The 15308-nt window shown below is 41.2% G+C and overlaps 2 protein-coding genes across 2 annotated transcripts; one reads left to right on the forward strand and one right to left on the reverse strand.

The window, feature by feature from the left end:
- Nucleotides 1-741: 741 nt before the first annotated feature.
- On the forward strand, nucleotides 742-2662 carry LOC307270416 (uncharacterized protein). Its single transcript, XM_080054297.1, has 2 exons — nucleotides 742-824; nucleotides 1372-2662. The coding sequence occupies exon 2, from the start codon at nucleotides 1381-1383 to the stop codon at nucleotides 2266-2268; it is 888 nt and encodes a 295-aa protein (XP_079910423.1). The 5' UTR covers nucleotides 742-824; nucleotides 1372-1380; the 3' UTR covers nucleotides 2269-2662.
- A 4997-nt stretch (nucleotides 2663-7659) lies between these two features.
- LOC307270414 (uncharacterized protein) lies at nucleotides 7660-9237 on the reverse strand. Its single transcript, XM_080054296.1, has 2 exons — nucleotides 9116-9237; nucleotides 7660-8881 (listed from the first exon to the last, which is right to left on the reverse strand). Exon 2 carries the CDS (start codon nucleotides 8870-8872, stop codon nucleotides 7985-7987), a length of 888 nt encoding a protein of 295 aa, XP_079910422.1. The 5' UTR covers nucleotides 8873-8881; nucleotides 9116-9237; the 3' UTR covers nucleotides 7660-7984.
- Between the last annotated feature and the right edge of the window lie 6071 nt (nucleotides 9238-15308).

A 15308-nucleotide genomic window follows, 5' to 3' on the forward strand; every position in this document is an offset into this window, starting at 1 on the left:
TCTACTGACTGTTCCTGCTAAGTAGCCTATACCTTTAAGAAATGCTATTGAGCAACGTTTGCATTTATTTAGTGTTACTTGATGATAAATGGTTCCCACTTTACAATTATGGTCACAGAGAACATTAACAGAGAACAATAACAGAGAACATTAACAGAGAACATTAACAGAGAACATTAACAGAGAGCAATAACCAGTACAAACAGTTTCAAGCCTTTGAAACTTATTTTTTTCAAATTTGAATTATGTCAGGATTGTAATCCCTTTGAAGTCAATATGCATTCTCTCTCCTAGGAGTTCATGTGTGAATCACATTTCATGTCAGTCCTCTTGGTATTTTGAGAGTCTAGAAATCGTTCCAAACAAATCCTACAAAGAAGGAAATCCCACATAATACTAAACCTTTATATTACACCAGTAGTTACTCTGTGTGCACAGGAGATGATGCTTTTGCACATTATTTGTTTAGATCATGAATTCGGTATTTACAAATATAATCAAAATATGATCAAATTCAGGTTCAAATACAGGAAAAAATAATCCACATGTAACAATAGTATTCTTTTGATAACATAAAATTCCGAAACTCACATTTTTATCATCAGTTGAAGTCCTTTCATAAAGAAAAATGATTGCAGTATTTGTGAAATTCTTCATACCTTCAGGACATTTTTTTTGGAATGACGCATCAAAAGTTATAATTGCACAATGAGCCACAGCATCTATTTTCTCTATATAAAGGAGGCTGACTCTTGGTAGGTGCATCAGAATTCAGCACATCAGTTGACTTCTTCCTGCCTATCATTCACCCTGTCACCAGACACGTAAGTGTTCAAGAATCTTTTTTCTAAAGACTTAAGATTTGTTTTTTAAATCAGACCTTAATCCATTATAATCTGTGTAAATGGGGGCAGTATGCGTGCACATGTAAAGTATTATTTAGCTCAGATTTCATTATGGTCATCGATATTATATATAATATATATATACACTCACCGGCCACTTTATTAGGTACACCTATTCAATTGCTTATAAAATCCAATAGCTAATCAGCCAATCACATGGCAGCAACTCAGTGCATTGTTCAAAGTCACTTAAACCCCCTTTCTTCCCCATTCTGTTGCTCGGTTTTAACTGCAATAAGTTGTCCTGTCCAGGTCTACATGTCTAAATGCATTGAGTTGCAGCCATGTGATTGGCTGATAAGTTATAGTGTTAACAAGAAATTGATCCACTGTACCTAATAAAGTGGTCGGTGAGAGTATGTATTATATATAAGTGATATTTTAATTTGCCACAATTATATTACAGCTCACCTGAAAAGTCATACTTCTAACATCGTTTACTCATGATCTTCCATCTTGTTTGCAGTTAAACACAATGTCTTTCATTACCGACATTAATGTGTCCCTCGATGCAATTGACGAGCAAAGTCTCCAAGCACAAGGTTTCTTCATAATCAATGAGAATCTGAACAAAGGGGTAGGAGGAGCGCGCATCTTTCTTTGGTACAAGAGAGGAGCCAATCCTGCAGCAGCAATCACCAGGATTCAAGCGTCATTCAACGACGAGATGGCCGAGGGGCTGGGAAAAGCAGGGTACACAAAGATCTGCAAAGACCTCAATGCTGGAGCAGGATTCATATCCAGACCAATCTACCTGTGGTACTTCAGAGGGTCCGGAGAATACCATACTCCCATAGAGGACATTTCTGTCACTACAAGTGTAGCAAATGAAGGCCAGAAGTTTACTCGGGGCTGGGAGAGAGTGGCCTGTGATCTGAACCGAGGGGTTGGAGGGGACTGGATCCACATCTGGATGAAGAGATCAGAGCAAACCTACATCTGTGATGTCAATGCCACTGATTCCTTCGGTGTGGACAAAGAAAACTTCAAGGATGGCTACATCCGTGTGGATGAAGATACTAACAGGGGTCCCAATGGGTCCTTCGTCTTCCTCTGGTACCGTCAGACCACCGACCCGGAGCGTGCTCTCACTGACCTGCAAGTCTCCACCGATGAGAACAAGATGGAGGAACTTGAGCAGCAAGGCTACACACCAGTGAGTGTGAACCTCAACGATCGGAGCGGAGCTGACCAGGTGTACATGTGGTACAAGAAAACCAAAGGCGCCAATCCCATCAAGGGCATGACCCTGATTGTCAACGAAGAAGCTCGCCCAGATTATTTGAGGGCTGGTATCAATGTAATAGACAAAAATCTCAACGAGGGAAACTGCGGCCCCATCTACCTGTGTTTTAACCAGTGAAAGCCAGAGAAAGCCTTCCCCATGGCAAAACACCACAATCAGTCTCCCCCTCCCCCCTCAAAAAAGTAGGGGGGGGGGGGGGGCCACCTGTGGCGCAGTGGATAAAAAAAAAGTAAAATCATTTTGGTGAACGCTTCTTTCAACCTTTCTTTCTGTTTTACTACAGTGTATAAACAATGTGATTCATTACTTAACATGTTTACTACTGGTAATAAGTATCAATGGTGTTTGGGTTAAATGTTAAACGTGTTCAAATCAAATTAATCAAACTGTTTCAAATGGCTGTTTATCGTGAAGTTTGAGCTCTGTATCTCTTTGTTCTGCACATTTCCTGCTTAAAAATAAATCAAAAAAGACAAAGTTGAATGTTCAGTGTGTTTGCTTTAGACTGAGTGTTTTCATCTTCTTATTCCCATCACTGTCATCATACTGACAACACAGGGCCCACATCTATCACACTGCTAAAAGTAACATTTTTAAACTTTATTGTAAAGTTTATTTAAATTTTACGGCACAATTTATCAATTTCAGAAAAATATGTTTAAAAAATCATCCTATAGTAACTTATGCATTTCTTCTAAAGTGAAATGCTCTTTTAGGGAGCCCAAGTTCCTAGATGAATATTGTGCACACACATTTGGAGACTGTTCTGTACAAACTATCATTGGTAATGATAAATTAATAGTTTGATAAAATCCCTTAACGGGGACACATGTCTGTGTATCTCTGAGCTAGCTATTCACCTAGCACAAGGGCTAGCACTAAAGCAGGTAATAACTACACTGAACTAATTAAAACACGTTATAACCTCTGCACCATGTCTGTCATGTTCACCTGCATCAGAATATAAATGATCAAATCAGTTGTATTTTGTACAGCCCAATATCACAAATAGACATTTGCCTCAGTGGGCTTTACATTCCATAAATTGTGTTGTTTTATCGAGGACAATAAGCTAATAACTATACTTCATATTTTAATTAGATATACAGTGTATGTTTTTTAATTGGTTAAACACATGATGAAAACTGCTAGAGTTTAAAGGCAGAATTTCAACGGTGTCTGCCTCTCATATCTTTGGAACGTAAGACATTGCAATCAATATTTCTCTAACAATTATAGGGCCGGCATTCAGCAGGGTGATTTATTTGACCGATCACTGATAAAATGAATTCATTAGAAAGTGCACGACTTTGACTCTGCTGCAGCTTTGTTCCTCCCTCTGCTGAGTTTACACTCACCATTCACTCTGACTTAATGTCTCGCCCACAACACTGTCTGATTGGCTAGAGGCCCACAACACTGTCTGATTGGCTAGACGTCACACGAGTAATGGCCAATCAAGACTGATGCCTTGGTGTCACTGATTCATAATAGGTTTGTACGTGATACAGTACTAAGTACTAGTAATATAGCAGTAGCTTCCAAGTTAGCACATAAGATACACAAATCTGAATAATAAAGAGGCTATTTGGGAATAAGAAAATATCTGTATTTATCTCATTATACGTGCTTTTGCAAATTCCTGTTTGGATTCAGTCTCATCCCGAGTTCACACTGAAGGTTTCACAACAAACTGGCAAAGACTGGATGGGAAGGACCGGTTTAAATCAGTTAGCTGTCAATCAGAGTGAATGAACTGCAGGTGGGAGGAGTTTAGCTGGAGAGCAGAGTTTAGGTGAGCCACGCCCAGACACACACTGACAGACAGGGGAGACAAACAGACAGAACAGAGTGGGAAAAACAGGGGACAGACAGGGGAAACACAGCTAGTTGTCAGTTATTATCAGCTATTCATTTAGTGCCAGGAAATGTCTTGGCATCTATTATATATTTACTGTATGAGTTATTCTTCATGTAGAAAGATTTCATGTTTCCATCTTTTCAATGTATGAAAAAGTGTTGCTTTTAGTAATTGTAACATTTTAATTCATTTTCCATAATTTTGCAGTCTCGACTGTTGGTTGGTCCTAACAGCTGTGATGATGATGTCACTTTGATAATTTGGGGATTGTGACAGTGTTTCTCACTGTTTCAGCTCTTTACACATTGAGTCTGCCACCTGTCCCAATCCTTTGACACAGTGAATGAATGAGAGAGATGCAGGAGTCACTAACAGGCCCAGACGCCGTCCTATACGGACCTGGACCTGTCAATCAATCAATTATTTAAGTATTTTAAATTTTGACAGAGCGCTTCTACTTTGACCGGCGCAGCTTTTCTAGACTTTACGGTTTAGCACATCAGGAAATCCATTGACCAATTGCATTCGAGTAAAGCCGTCCCACGTGATGCCACTCCCGGCATCAGGCTCACAGACAGACAGAGAGAGAGAGAGAGAGAGAGTTGTTAAAAATTGGTTAAATTGCACACACAGATTAAATCTGGTTTAAAAAGCTAGGCAAGGCAAGGCAAGGTAAGTTTATTTATATAGCACAATTCAGACACAAGGCCACTCAAAGTGCTTTACAGGGGCAAGATTAGAATACATGAAACACATTATAAAACATTTAAAAGCGAATAAAAGAAGCAAATAAAATTAAAATTGCAGGTTAAAATGGAAACAAAAAAGTCTTCAGACTTGATTTAAAAGAACTGAGAGTTGCTGCAGACCTCAAGTTTTCTGGGAGTGTGTTCCAGATTTTTGGTGCATAATAACTAAAAGCTGCTTCTCCTTGTTTAGTCCTAACTCTGGGGACTGTAAGTAGACCTGTCCCAGACGACCTAAGGGCTCTGGACGGTTCATAACGTATCAGCAGATCAGTAATGTAGGCCTTCTTTGACCTGAATGGTCTGTTTTTTTCTATTTTTTCATGTGCATAAATGTGTTTATTTAACTAAGTTTAGCCTATTACATGCCTACTAAGACTTGTTAAATAGTCTTAACCAGTATGATAAACTAATGAATCGGGATAGAATCAAGAGTGTGATCCTGCCATAAAAAAGGTGATAGGTTATGGTATTTTTGCCAATAGCGCAGATCATAATTTTATTTTACATGCATTATTTTTTTAATTACTACCTGCTTTGAGTATAAATCAGTATTGATCAAGATAGACCTGAACAAAAGACACCCACAAACTGTTTTAACAGCTCAAGTTATTATTACCGTTATTCAGCTATTCATTCATTGCCAGGAAATATCTTGGCAACTTTACTATGTCACGTACAACTATTTTATGAATCAGTGGCACTCATAATGTAATAACTGATATAATGTAAAAAGGTTTTTTATTTTGCATCAGTTAAAACAATATGAAGCCAGGAACATATTTTTCTCCTAATGTCCTAGTGTAATAATTTTATTACATTAGAGTGAGTCAATAATTGATGGATCTCAGGGGAAATTTCTTCAATGTAGAATGCAATGAAAGAGCTCTTTCAATAGTGTTTACTGTAATTCAGCTCAGAGTGGATTATGGTGTTTTTGCCACTTCAATGTGGAGGACTGTAACGTGTTTAACTTTGGAATCACCTGCAGCCGTGTAGCTCAGTTGATGGCGGCAGTGGCGGAGTGGGTAGGGAGTTTGCCTCTGGTGTGCAGGGTCGGAGGTTCAATCCCCCTTTTCCCCGCCACATGTTGAAGTGTCCCTGGGAAAGACACTGAACCCCGAATTGCTCCCGATAGTTAGCTTGCACCCTGCGTGGTAGCTGCTGCTATCGGTGTATGAATGAAAACAATGTAAATCGCTTTGAGTCTGTGGAAAACGGAGATAAAGCGCTATATAAGTCCATTTACCATTTACTCAGTGCTGCCAACTGACACCTGACACTCCTGCTGCTTCTGCATGTCAGCTGCACCAAGGCTTCTGTCTTGATTGGCCGTTACTCGTGTGACGTCTAGCCAATCAGATGGAGTTGTGGGCATCTAGCCAATCAGACAGTGTTGTGAGGTTCTAGCCAATCAGACAGTGTTGTGAGCGTCTAGCCAATCAGATTGAGTTGTGGGCGAGGCATTAAGTCAGAGCGAATGGTGAGTGTAAACTCAGCAGAGGGAGGAACAAAGCTGCAGCAGAGTCAAAGTAGTGCACTTTCTAATTCATTCATTTTATCAGTGATCGGTCAAATAAATCACCCTGCTGAATGTCGGCCCTATAATTTGTTAGAGAAATATTGATTTGAGTTCCTCACGTCCCAAAGATATTAGTGAGTCAGGATCCATTGAAATTTGGACCATTATTGATTGTCAACTAGGGCCCGACTGACATTGATTTTGGAGTGCTGATGCCGATACCGATTCCGATTATTTACCCTGGCTTTTCCTCCCTATTAACTATCTTACCTCTGCACTACTGTCTTTGTTATTATGTGGATGTCTGGATTTTATGTCTTTTATTTTTGTTATTGTTATTTTACCTGTTATTGTACCATTTTTCACCTACTGAATGCACTATAAACAGCACTTTGGTCAGTGCAAACTGTTATAAATGTGCTTTTATAAATACATTTTACTTACTTACTTATAACTCACCTAGGCCCTTTGGCACAAATCACCCCAACCCCAGCATTTTGGATAATAAGCATGATGCAGCAATTTAGGACTTACAGCGTGTTAACTGTATAGACTCAAAGTGTAGCATACTAAAGCACTAAAACATGTGTTTAAACGTGTCTATAATTGTTCAGACACAATAATCAAAAAAACCTTGATCATAGAAATTTTACTTTGAAAGGCAAAAAACTGTTTTTTTTAGCTTTAATGTGCTTATATCTTATTCCATGTCTCTCCCTTCTTTACAGGATGAGTCAAATGGATGGCTCTTTCAAAAATATGTGGTCACATTTCCAATTTCTTCTATGGTGGCACTACTTCCCCGCTGGCACAACTCACCCCACTCTCCCCTACTATATATATGATTATAATATACAGTAGTTATTTAGCTTATTGTCCTCGATAATGCAACATATTTTATAGTCTGCTGCAGGTAAACATGACAGACATTGTGCAGAGGTTATGAAAAGTGTTTTAGTGACTTAATTAGTTATTACCTGCTTTAGTGATAGCCTTTGTGCTAGGTGAATAGCTAGCTCAGAGATACAGTCACACAGACATGTGTCCCCATAAAGGGATTTTATCAAACTATTAATTTATCATTACCAATGATAGTTTGTACAGAACAGTCTCCAAATGTGTGTGCACAATATTCATCAAGGATATACAATTAACCAACTTGGGAGCCCTCTTGCCCTCCCTTAAATAGCATTTTACTTTAGAAGAAATGCCGAAGTTACTTGAATTGTGCAACAAATTTAAAATCTACTTTTTCTAGCACAATAAACATTTTACTTTTAGCAGTGTGATAGATGTGGGCCCTGTGTTGTCAGTAGGACAGTGATGGGAATAAGAAGATGAAGACACTCAGTCTAAAGCAAACACACTGAACATTCAACTTTGTCTTTTTTGATTTATTTTTAAGCAGGAAATGTGCAGAACAAAGAGATACAGAGCTCAAACTTCATGATAAACAGCCATTTGAAACAGTTTGATTTGATTTGATTTGAACACGTTTAACATTTAACCCAAACACCATTGATACTTATTACCAGTAGTAAACATGTTAAGTAATGAATCACATTGTTTATACACTGTAGTAAAACAGAAAGAAAGGTTGAAAGAAGCGTTCACCATTTTTTGGGGGGGGGAGGGGGGCCTCGACGACAACTGAGTGTGGAGAATTCTCAGCTGTGTTGGCATGGGGACGGCTTTCTCTGGCTCTCAATTTTTAAAGGCCAGGAACATGGAGTTGCAGTTCCCTGCATTGAGATTTTTATCAATGACTTTGACACCATTCTTCGCATATTCCTGGCAAGTATTGTCGTTGACAATCACGGTCATGCCCTCAATGGGATTGTCGCCTCTGCTTTTCTTGTACCACATGTACACCTGGCCAGCTCCGCTCTGATCGTTGAGGTTTGCATACAGTGATGAGTAGCCCTGCTGCTGATAACTCATTCTCTCGGTGTTATCGGTGGAGATTTTCAGGTCAGTGAGCGCCTGCTCGGGGTTGGTGGTCTGACGGTACCAGAGGAAGACGAAGGACCCATTGGGACCCCTGTTAGTATCTTCATCTATACGGATGTAGCCATCCTTGAAGTTGTCTTTGTCCACACCGAAGGAATCAGTGGCATCGACATCACAGATGTATGTTTGCTCTGATCTCTTCATCCAGATGTGGATCCAATCCCCTCCAACTTTGCGGTTCAGATCACAGGCCAGTCTCTCCCAGCCATTCCTAAACTTACGGGCTTCATTTACGGAATTTGTAGTGACACTGATGTCCTCTATGGGTGTATGGAACCGCCCGCGCCCTTTGTAGTACCACAGGTAGATTTCTTTGCATTCGCATCCTGCTCCAGAATTGAGGTTTCTTTTGATCTTATGGTACCCGGCTTTACCCAGCCCCACGGCCATCTCGTCGTTGAATGACGCTTGAATCCTGGTGATTGGTTTTGAGTTGCTTCCTAGTTTGTACCAAAGAAAGACACGGTTTCCTCCGGTCCCCGCGTTCAGATTCTCATCGATGATGAAGAAACCTTGTGATTGGAGCTGTTGCTCCTCAAGTGCATTGACGGACACATAGATGTCGGTGACGTAGTCGCCCATTGTGGTTAACTGCAAACAAGAAGGAAGATCATGAGTAAACACAATATCACAAAGTTAAAAGCTTGACTCGTCACCATATTAAAATATAACTAGTCAAAAATTGATCACCATAATGACATAGGAAATTAATATGTGCATGCATACTGCCCCCATTTACACTATTAACAAAGATCATAATGGATGAAGGTCTGATTTAAAATTTTTAAAAAGTCAATAGAAAAAAATAGATTCTTGGACACTTACTTGTCTGGTGACAGGGTGAATGCTAGGCAGGAAGAAGTCAACTGATGTGCTGAGTTCTGATGCACCTACCAAGAGTCAGCCTCCTTTATATAGAGAAAAGAGATGCTGTGGCTCATTGTGTAATCCTTACCTTGGATGAGTCATCCAAAAAAATGTCCTCAAGGTATTTGTCGCCATGACATGTTGCAATGAGTCTTATTGAGTTTCTACCTGCTTTGGGCCAAATAAATGACAGGTGGCTTGGCAGGACTTCAGAGAAGAAAAGTTGATTAAAACCCTCCTATTGTACTGGGGTCAATTTGACCCCACAAGACATTTCTTTTGAGGGGAAAACATGTTTGTCATTCACCAAATGGTCTGAAAATTATAGGGGTTGTTCAATACTATGCTTTTGATGATTCCTATACATTTGAAGTGTTTTGATAAAATTATGGGTGTTTTATTGAATTTTATAACACCTGTTGTACTCTGGGGTCAATATGACCCCGCAGCACACAATGGTGCAATGGGGCAAAATGTCACACTATACTGCTTCTAACAGAGGAAATACCCGCCCCCCCCCCCTTCTTCTAACGACATCCACACACACACACACACACACACACACCTACACACACACACAAACACACACACACACACACCTACACACACACACACACACCTACACACACACACACACACATACACACACACACACTTCACCAGCACACACACACACGAGCACACACACGCACGCAAGTACGCACATACACACACACACACACACACACACAGACCCACACACACACACACAACACAGACACACACACACCCACACACACATACACACACACACCCACACACACACACATGCACATACCTGTACATGAGCACACACCCACGAGCGCACACACACGCACACACACACACACATGCACACATGAGCACTCCCCCCCCAAAAAAACACACACAGACACACACAAACAGAACCAACTTTGATGTGTGGGGTCAAGCAATGGTTAGGAAAACAAAACACATAAACAGATCGTTTCTGGCAGACTCTGCACCATTTCAAATCGTAGTCTGAGACAGGCAGCATGATCAGCAGGCAGCAGGCTTTACCTAACAGGCTTGTGAGCTCATTTTGAACCAAGTTCAACAAAATGCAATGAAGTGAATCAGCAAAGATCACTCCATAACTACCGGCCTCGCATGCAACTGAGGGCCAAATCGAGGGTGACTCACTTCTAAAAAGTACATTTTTGCAAAGTTTTACATGTTTTAATGTTGTGTTGTGATGTTTATTATGTCAGGTAAAGAGGGAGGATAAAGTTGAGTATAAAACTGAAAAACTGAGGTTAGTGATTATTTATGCTTTTTGCCTTAGAAACAGTCAAACCAGGCGAGAACTGACCCTGCCTGGTTTGACTGTCTAAATCCAAAAATGCATACTTTTATATAAACAAGGTCTGTTGGCCCTAAATTCAAAAACTAAGGGAAATATTTGTGGTAATGGGTTGGACTCAAGTCAGACTAAAGGTGTAACACAATTAATTGATAATTTATACTTTATAGGCTTTAAAAAACAGCCGAACTGGGCGGGGTCAATATGACCCCAGAGGACCATGGGTGTTTGTATTTGCTCCTATTCAAAAAATCTAAGTGATTCAAAAACAGTTTTTTCACTAACCTTTGACATAAGCCACTCTCTAATGAGTCATATAGTCAAAATCATGTTAAGGATTTTTTTTTTATTTTTTTATTTAATTTCAAATAGAAAAAATTGTATATTTTTATGTAAACAAGGTCCGTTGGCCTAAAATTCCAAAACTAAGGCAAATATTTGTGGTAATGGGTTGGACTCAAGTCAGAGTAAAGGTGTAACACAAAATTTATTGACAATTTATACTTTAGGCTTTAAAAAAACACCAAACCGTTTGGGGTCAATATGACCCCAGAGGACCATGGGTGTAAGTCTGTCGGGAGTACATTACGAGGGTTAAGTAAAAAGAGCAGGACCTCACAACCCTCTATGTGCAGTCGAACTCTCTCTCTCGTTTGTCCATTGATTTCGATGATGACGTCGACTTTTAAACTGTTTGTAAAGTTTTAAATAAATAAAAACATGCTTTATAGCCGAAAACAGCACTACCACTTTCAACAGACAAGAGTAACTGCATAGTCCCTTATGCCTCGTTTCCACCGAGTAGAGCGGGTCGGATCGGAGCGGTTCGGTCCGGGTAGCTTTTCATTTGCCAAAAGTTGGGTAGGGTACGGTTTAAGCGCACCTAACCGCTCTGAGCCGCTCCTAATCTCAGTACTCCTCCGTAGGGGTACTAGCTGCCTGAAAGGGTGCCGAAAAGGCGTAGCTACACATGCCGTCCGTTTATTGGTCGAAAGAATCATTTCCGCCGTGTGTAGTCACCTCGGCAAGAGTGAAGAGAGTCTTGTGTTTTAGCGAAAATGTGAGCACAGCACTGTTTATTGTGTGGTGTTTTTCCTCGTCATTAAATTAATCAGTTGGTTACACTGTGTCCCATAGTCACGTAGCTGCCGCAGCCAGCGCTGTTCGCTCACTGTCTCTATCAGTTGCACCGAGCCGTCTCTGTGCTCTCAACAACACGGGGGGAATAAATAAAGAAGCGGCTGGTTTGACCAAGCAAAAACGAGAGACCGCTGGCTTGACCACAGTTGTTCCACAGCCCGATAGTTTGACCCATATTCTGGCGGCGGCTATAGCAGTCCAGCCTAAACCCCTCCCCACCAGTAAGCTGTCCCGCTCTGAGCCGCTCCGACCCGACCCGCTCTACTCGGTGGAAACGAGGCATTACATGTGGAAATGTGGTTCAATATAAGTGTCTAGTGTTATGTAGGATTTCTTTGGGAGAAATATGAATTCATGTTAGGACCACCAAGGCTTTCTGTTTCAAAGTGGTTCTTCTGACACATTAGTCATTATTGCATGGATATGGTCCCAACAAACACAAAGGCTCCAGCTGTGTAGCGATGTTAGCTCTACCTAGCTCGGTGATGAATGTTCCACTCTGTGTTTGTCTGCACCGTTTCAAGAAATGAGCTGGGGATCGAAGCAAAATAATCTCCACCAAAGTTTTCACTCTCAAATGGATTTAAGGGAAAAGATCTTATACATTTGGGGGGCGGCTGAAATCCTGTGTGTTTAGTGCCCATGTTCATTGTGAATAAGGTCATGTGCCTCTGCTCCATTGGTGGACTAATACAATGGCCACACAGACAGAGGCTGGGCTGCTGGTTCAGTGGGGCCCTAGTATGTTGAGGTGAGTAAGAAAGCAGCATCGGTTGTATTGGTGGTTCGGGCTAAAACGTTAATATTGCCTGTCTTATGGGTCAGTCTATCTCTGACAAAAGTTCAGCTGTCTGGGCGCTCCGGTGGCGTAGTGGATAGAGCATGTACCATATTGGCTCCGGCCTTCGTTGCATTGGTCGCGAGTTCAAATCCGACCCGTGGACCTTTACTGCAGGTCATCCCCCCTCTCTCTGTCTCCCCATTTCAACTCTGTACTGTCTAATAAAGCTTGAAAATTGGAGTTAGCTGGAGAGCAGAATGTAGGTGAGCCACGCCCAGACACACACTGACAGACAGGGGAGACAAACATGCAACAAGAACATAATGGGGAAAACAAGGGACAAACAGGGGAAATATTGATTTTTAGTGAATAATATTTTGGGCTTTCCTTGCTTTGTTGTTAAAATTATTATCTGTGAAATTGAATGATGTAAATACAGATATGAAGAAAGAACTGAGTTTGAAATGTTTCTACACACGGAATAACAAACAGTTAACAAACTAGATGCCCAGACATGTTCTGGCAGTAAATGAAAAGCTGATCAATGATCATAGCTTCAACCGTTGAAACACTTCATGGGAACGCATGATCAAAGCTTTCTCATCAGTCTTGCCAAATCTATTGTGGATTGTTTTTCAGAGCAGTAAGTAATTACACTCAACTAATGAAAAACCCTCATGGGAACACAGCGAGTGATCTCCTTCACATGCACACCTATGAAACCTGGCACAACAAGGGATTTTTATTACTAAATATTTCAGTCTTTTGCTGTATTTTGTGGCTTAAAAGTACAACATGTTTTTTTTAATTATGTAGGCTATATAGTTTTTTGTTGTTGTTTTGTTTTTCCACAATGTCTTGTTTTTAATGATTTAATGATGATTTTATGCTCTGGAAGGTGACCTTGGGTGTCATGAAAGGCGCCTATAAATTAAATGTATTATTATTATTATTATTATTATTATTATTATTATTATTATAATAACAATTATTATTATTATTATTATTATTATTATTATTATTATTATTATTATTATTATTATTATTATAATAACAATTATTATTATTATTATTATTATTATTATTATTATTATTATTATTATTATTATTATTATTATTATTATTATTATTATTTCATTACCTCCTGGTATGTGAAGTCAGACCCCACAGGTCCATTGATGGAGATCTACATGCAGGCTGATGCCTAGCAGCAGAGCTAACGTTAGCTTCATGCAGGCTGATGTCTAGCAGCAGAGCTAACGTTAGCTTCATGCAGGCTGATGTCTAGCAGCAGAGCTAACGTTAGCTTCATGCAGGCTGATGTCTCTAGCAGCAGAGCTAACGTTAGCTTCATGCAGGCTGATGTCTAGCAGCAGAGCTAACGTTAGCTTCATGCAGGCTGATGTCTAGCAGCAGAGCTAACGTTAGCTTCATGCAGGCTGATGTCTCTAGCAGCAGAGCTAACGTTAGCTTCATGCAGGCTGATGCCTAGCAGCAGAGCTAACGTTAGCTTCATGCAGGCTGATGTCTAGCAGCAGAGCTAACGTTAGCTTCCTGCAGGCTGATGTCTCTAGCAGCAGAGCTAACGTTAGCTTCATGCAGGCTGATGCCTAGCAGCAGAGCTAACGTTAGCTTCATGCAGGCTGATGTCTCTAGCAGCAGAGCTAACGTTAGCTTCATGCAGGCTGATGTCTAGCAGCAGAGCTAACGTTAGCTTCATGCAGGCTGATGCCTAGCAGCAGAGCTAACGTTAGCTTCATGCAGGCTGATGTCTCTAGCAGCAGAGCTAACGTTAGCTTCATGCAGGCTGATGCCTAGCAGCAGAGCTAACGTTAGCTTCATGCAGGCTGATGTCTAGCAGCAGAGCTAACGTTAGCTTCCTGCAGGCTGATGTCTCTAGCAGCAGAGCTAACGTTAGCTTCATGCAGGCTGATGCCTAGCAGCAGAGCTAACGTTAGCTTCATGCAGGCTGATGTCTCTAGCAGCAGAGCTAACGTTAGCTTCCTGCAGGCTGATGTCTCTAGCAGCAGAGCTAACGTTAGCTTCCTGCAGGCTGATGTCTCTAGCAGCAGAGCTAACGTTAGCTTCATGCAGGCTGATGTCTCTAGCAGCAGAGCTAACGTTAGCTTCATGCAGGCTGATGTCTCTAGCAGCAGAGCTAACGTTAGCTTCATGCAGGCTGATGCCTAGCAGCAGAGCTAACGTTAGCTTCATGCAGGCTGATGTCTAGCAGCAGAGCTAACGTTAGCTTCATGCAGGCTGATGTCTAGCAGCAGAGCTAACGTTAGCTTCCTGCAGGCTGATGTCTCTAGCAGCAGAGCTAACGTTAGCTTCCTGCAGGCTGATGTCTAGCAGCAGAGCTAACGTTAGCTTCATGCAGGCTGATGTCTCTAGCAGCAGAGCTAACGTTAGCTTCCTGCAGGCTGATGTCTAGCAGCAGAGCTAACGTTAGCTTCCTGCAGGCTGATGTCTCTAGCAGCAGAGCTAACGTTAGCTTCCTGCAGGCTGATGTCTAGCAGCAGAGCTAACGTTAGCTTCATGCAGGCTGATGTCTAGCAGCAGAGCTAACGTTAGCTTCATGCAGGCTGATGTCTAGCAGCAGAGCTAACGTTAGCTTCATGCAGGCTGATGTCTCTAGCAGCAGAGCTAACGTTAGCTTCATGCAGGCTGATGTCTCTAGCAGCAGAGCTAACGTTAGCTTCATGCAGGCTGATGCCTAGCAGCAGAGCTAACGTTAGCTTCATGCAGGCTGATGCCTAGCAGCAGAGCTAACGTTAGCTTCATGCAGGCTGATGTCTAGCAGCAGAGCTAACGTTAGCTTCATGCAGGCTGATGCCTAGCAGCAGAGCTAACGTTAGCTTCCTTGTCACTGGAGCTAGACTCATGTT

Source organism: Ammodytes marinus, assembly GCF_949987685.1.
Source record: "Ammodytes marinus genome assembly, contig: scaffold_76, whole genome shotgun sequence".
Lineage (NCBI taxonomy): Eukaryota > Metazoa > Chordata > Actinopteri > Uranoscopiformes > Ammodytidae > Ammodytes > Ammodytes marinus.

Coding starts and splice junctions, on each gene's coding strand:
- LOC307270416 (XM_080054297.1), top strand. CDS start 1,381: ATGTCTTTCATTACCGACATTAATGTGTCCCTCGATGCAATTGACGAG.
- LOC307270414 (XM_080054296.1), bottom strand. CDS start 8,872: ATGGGCGACTACGTCACCGACATCTATGTGTCCGTCAATGCACTTGAG.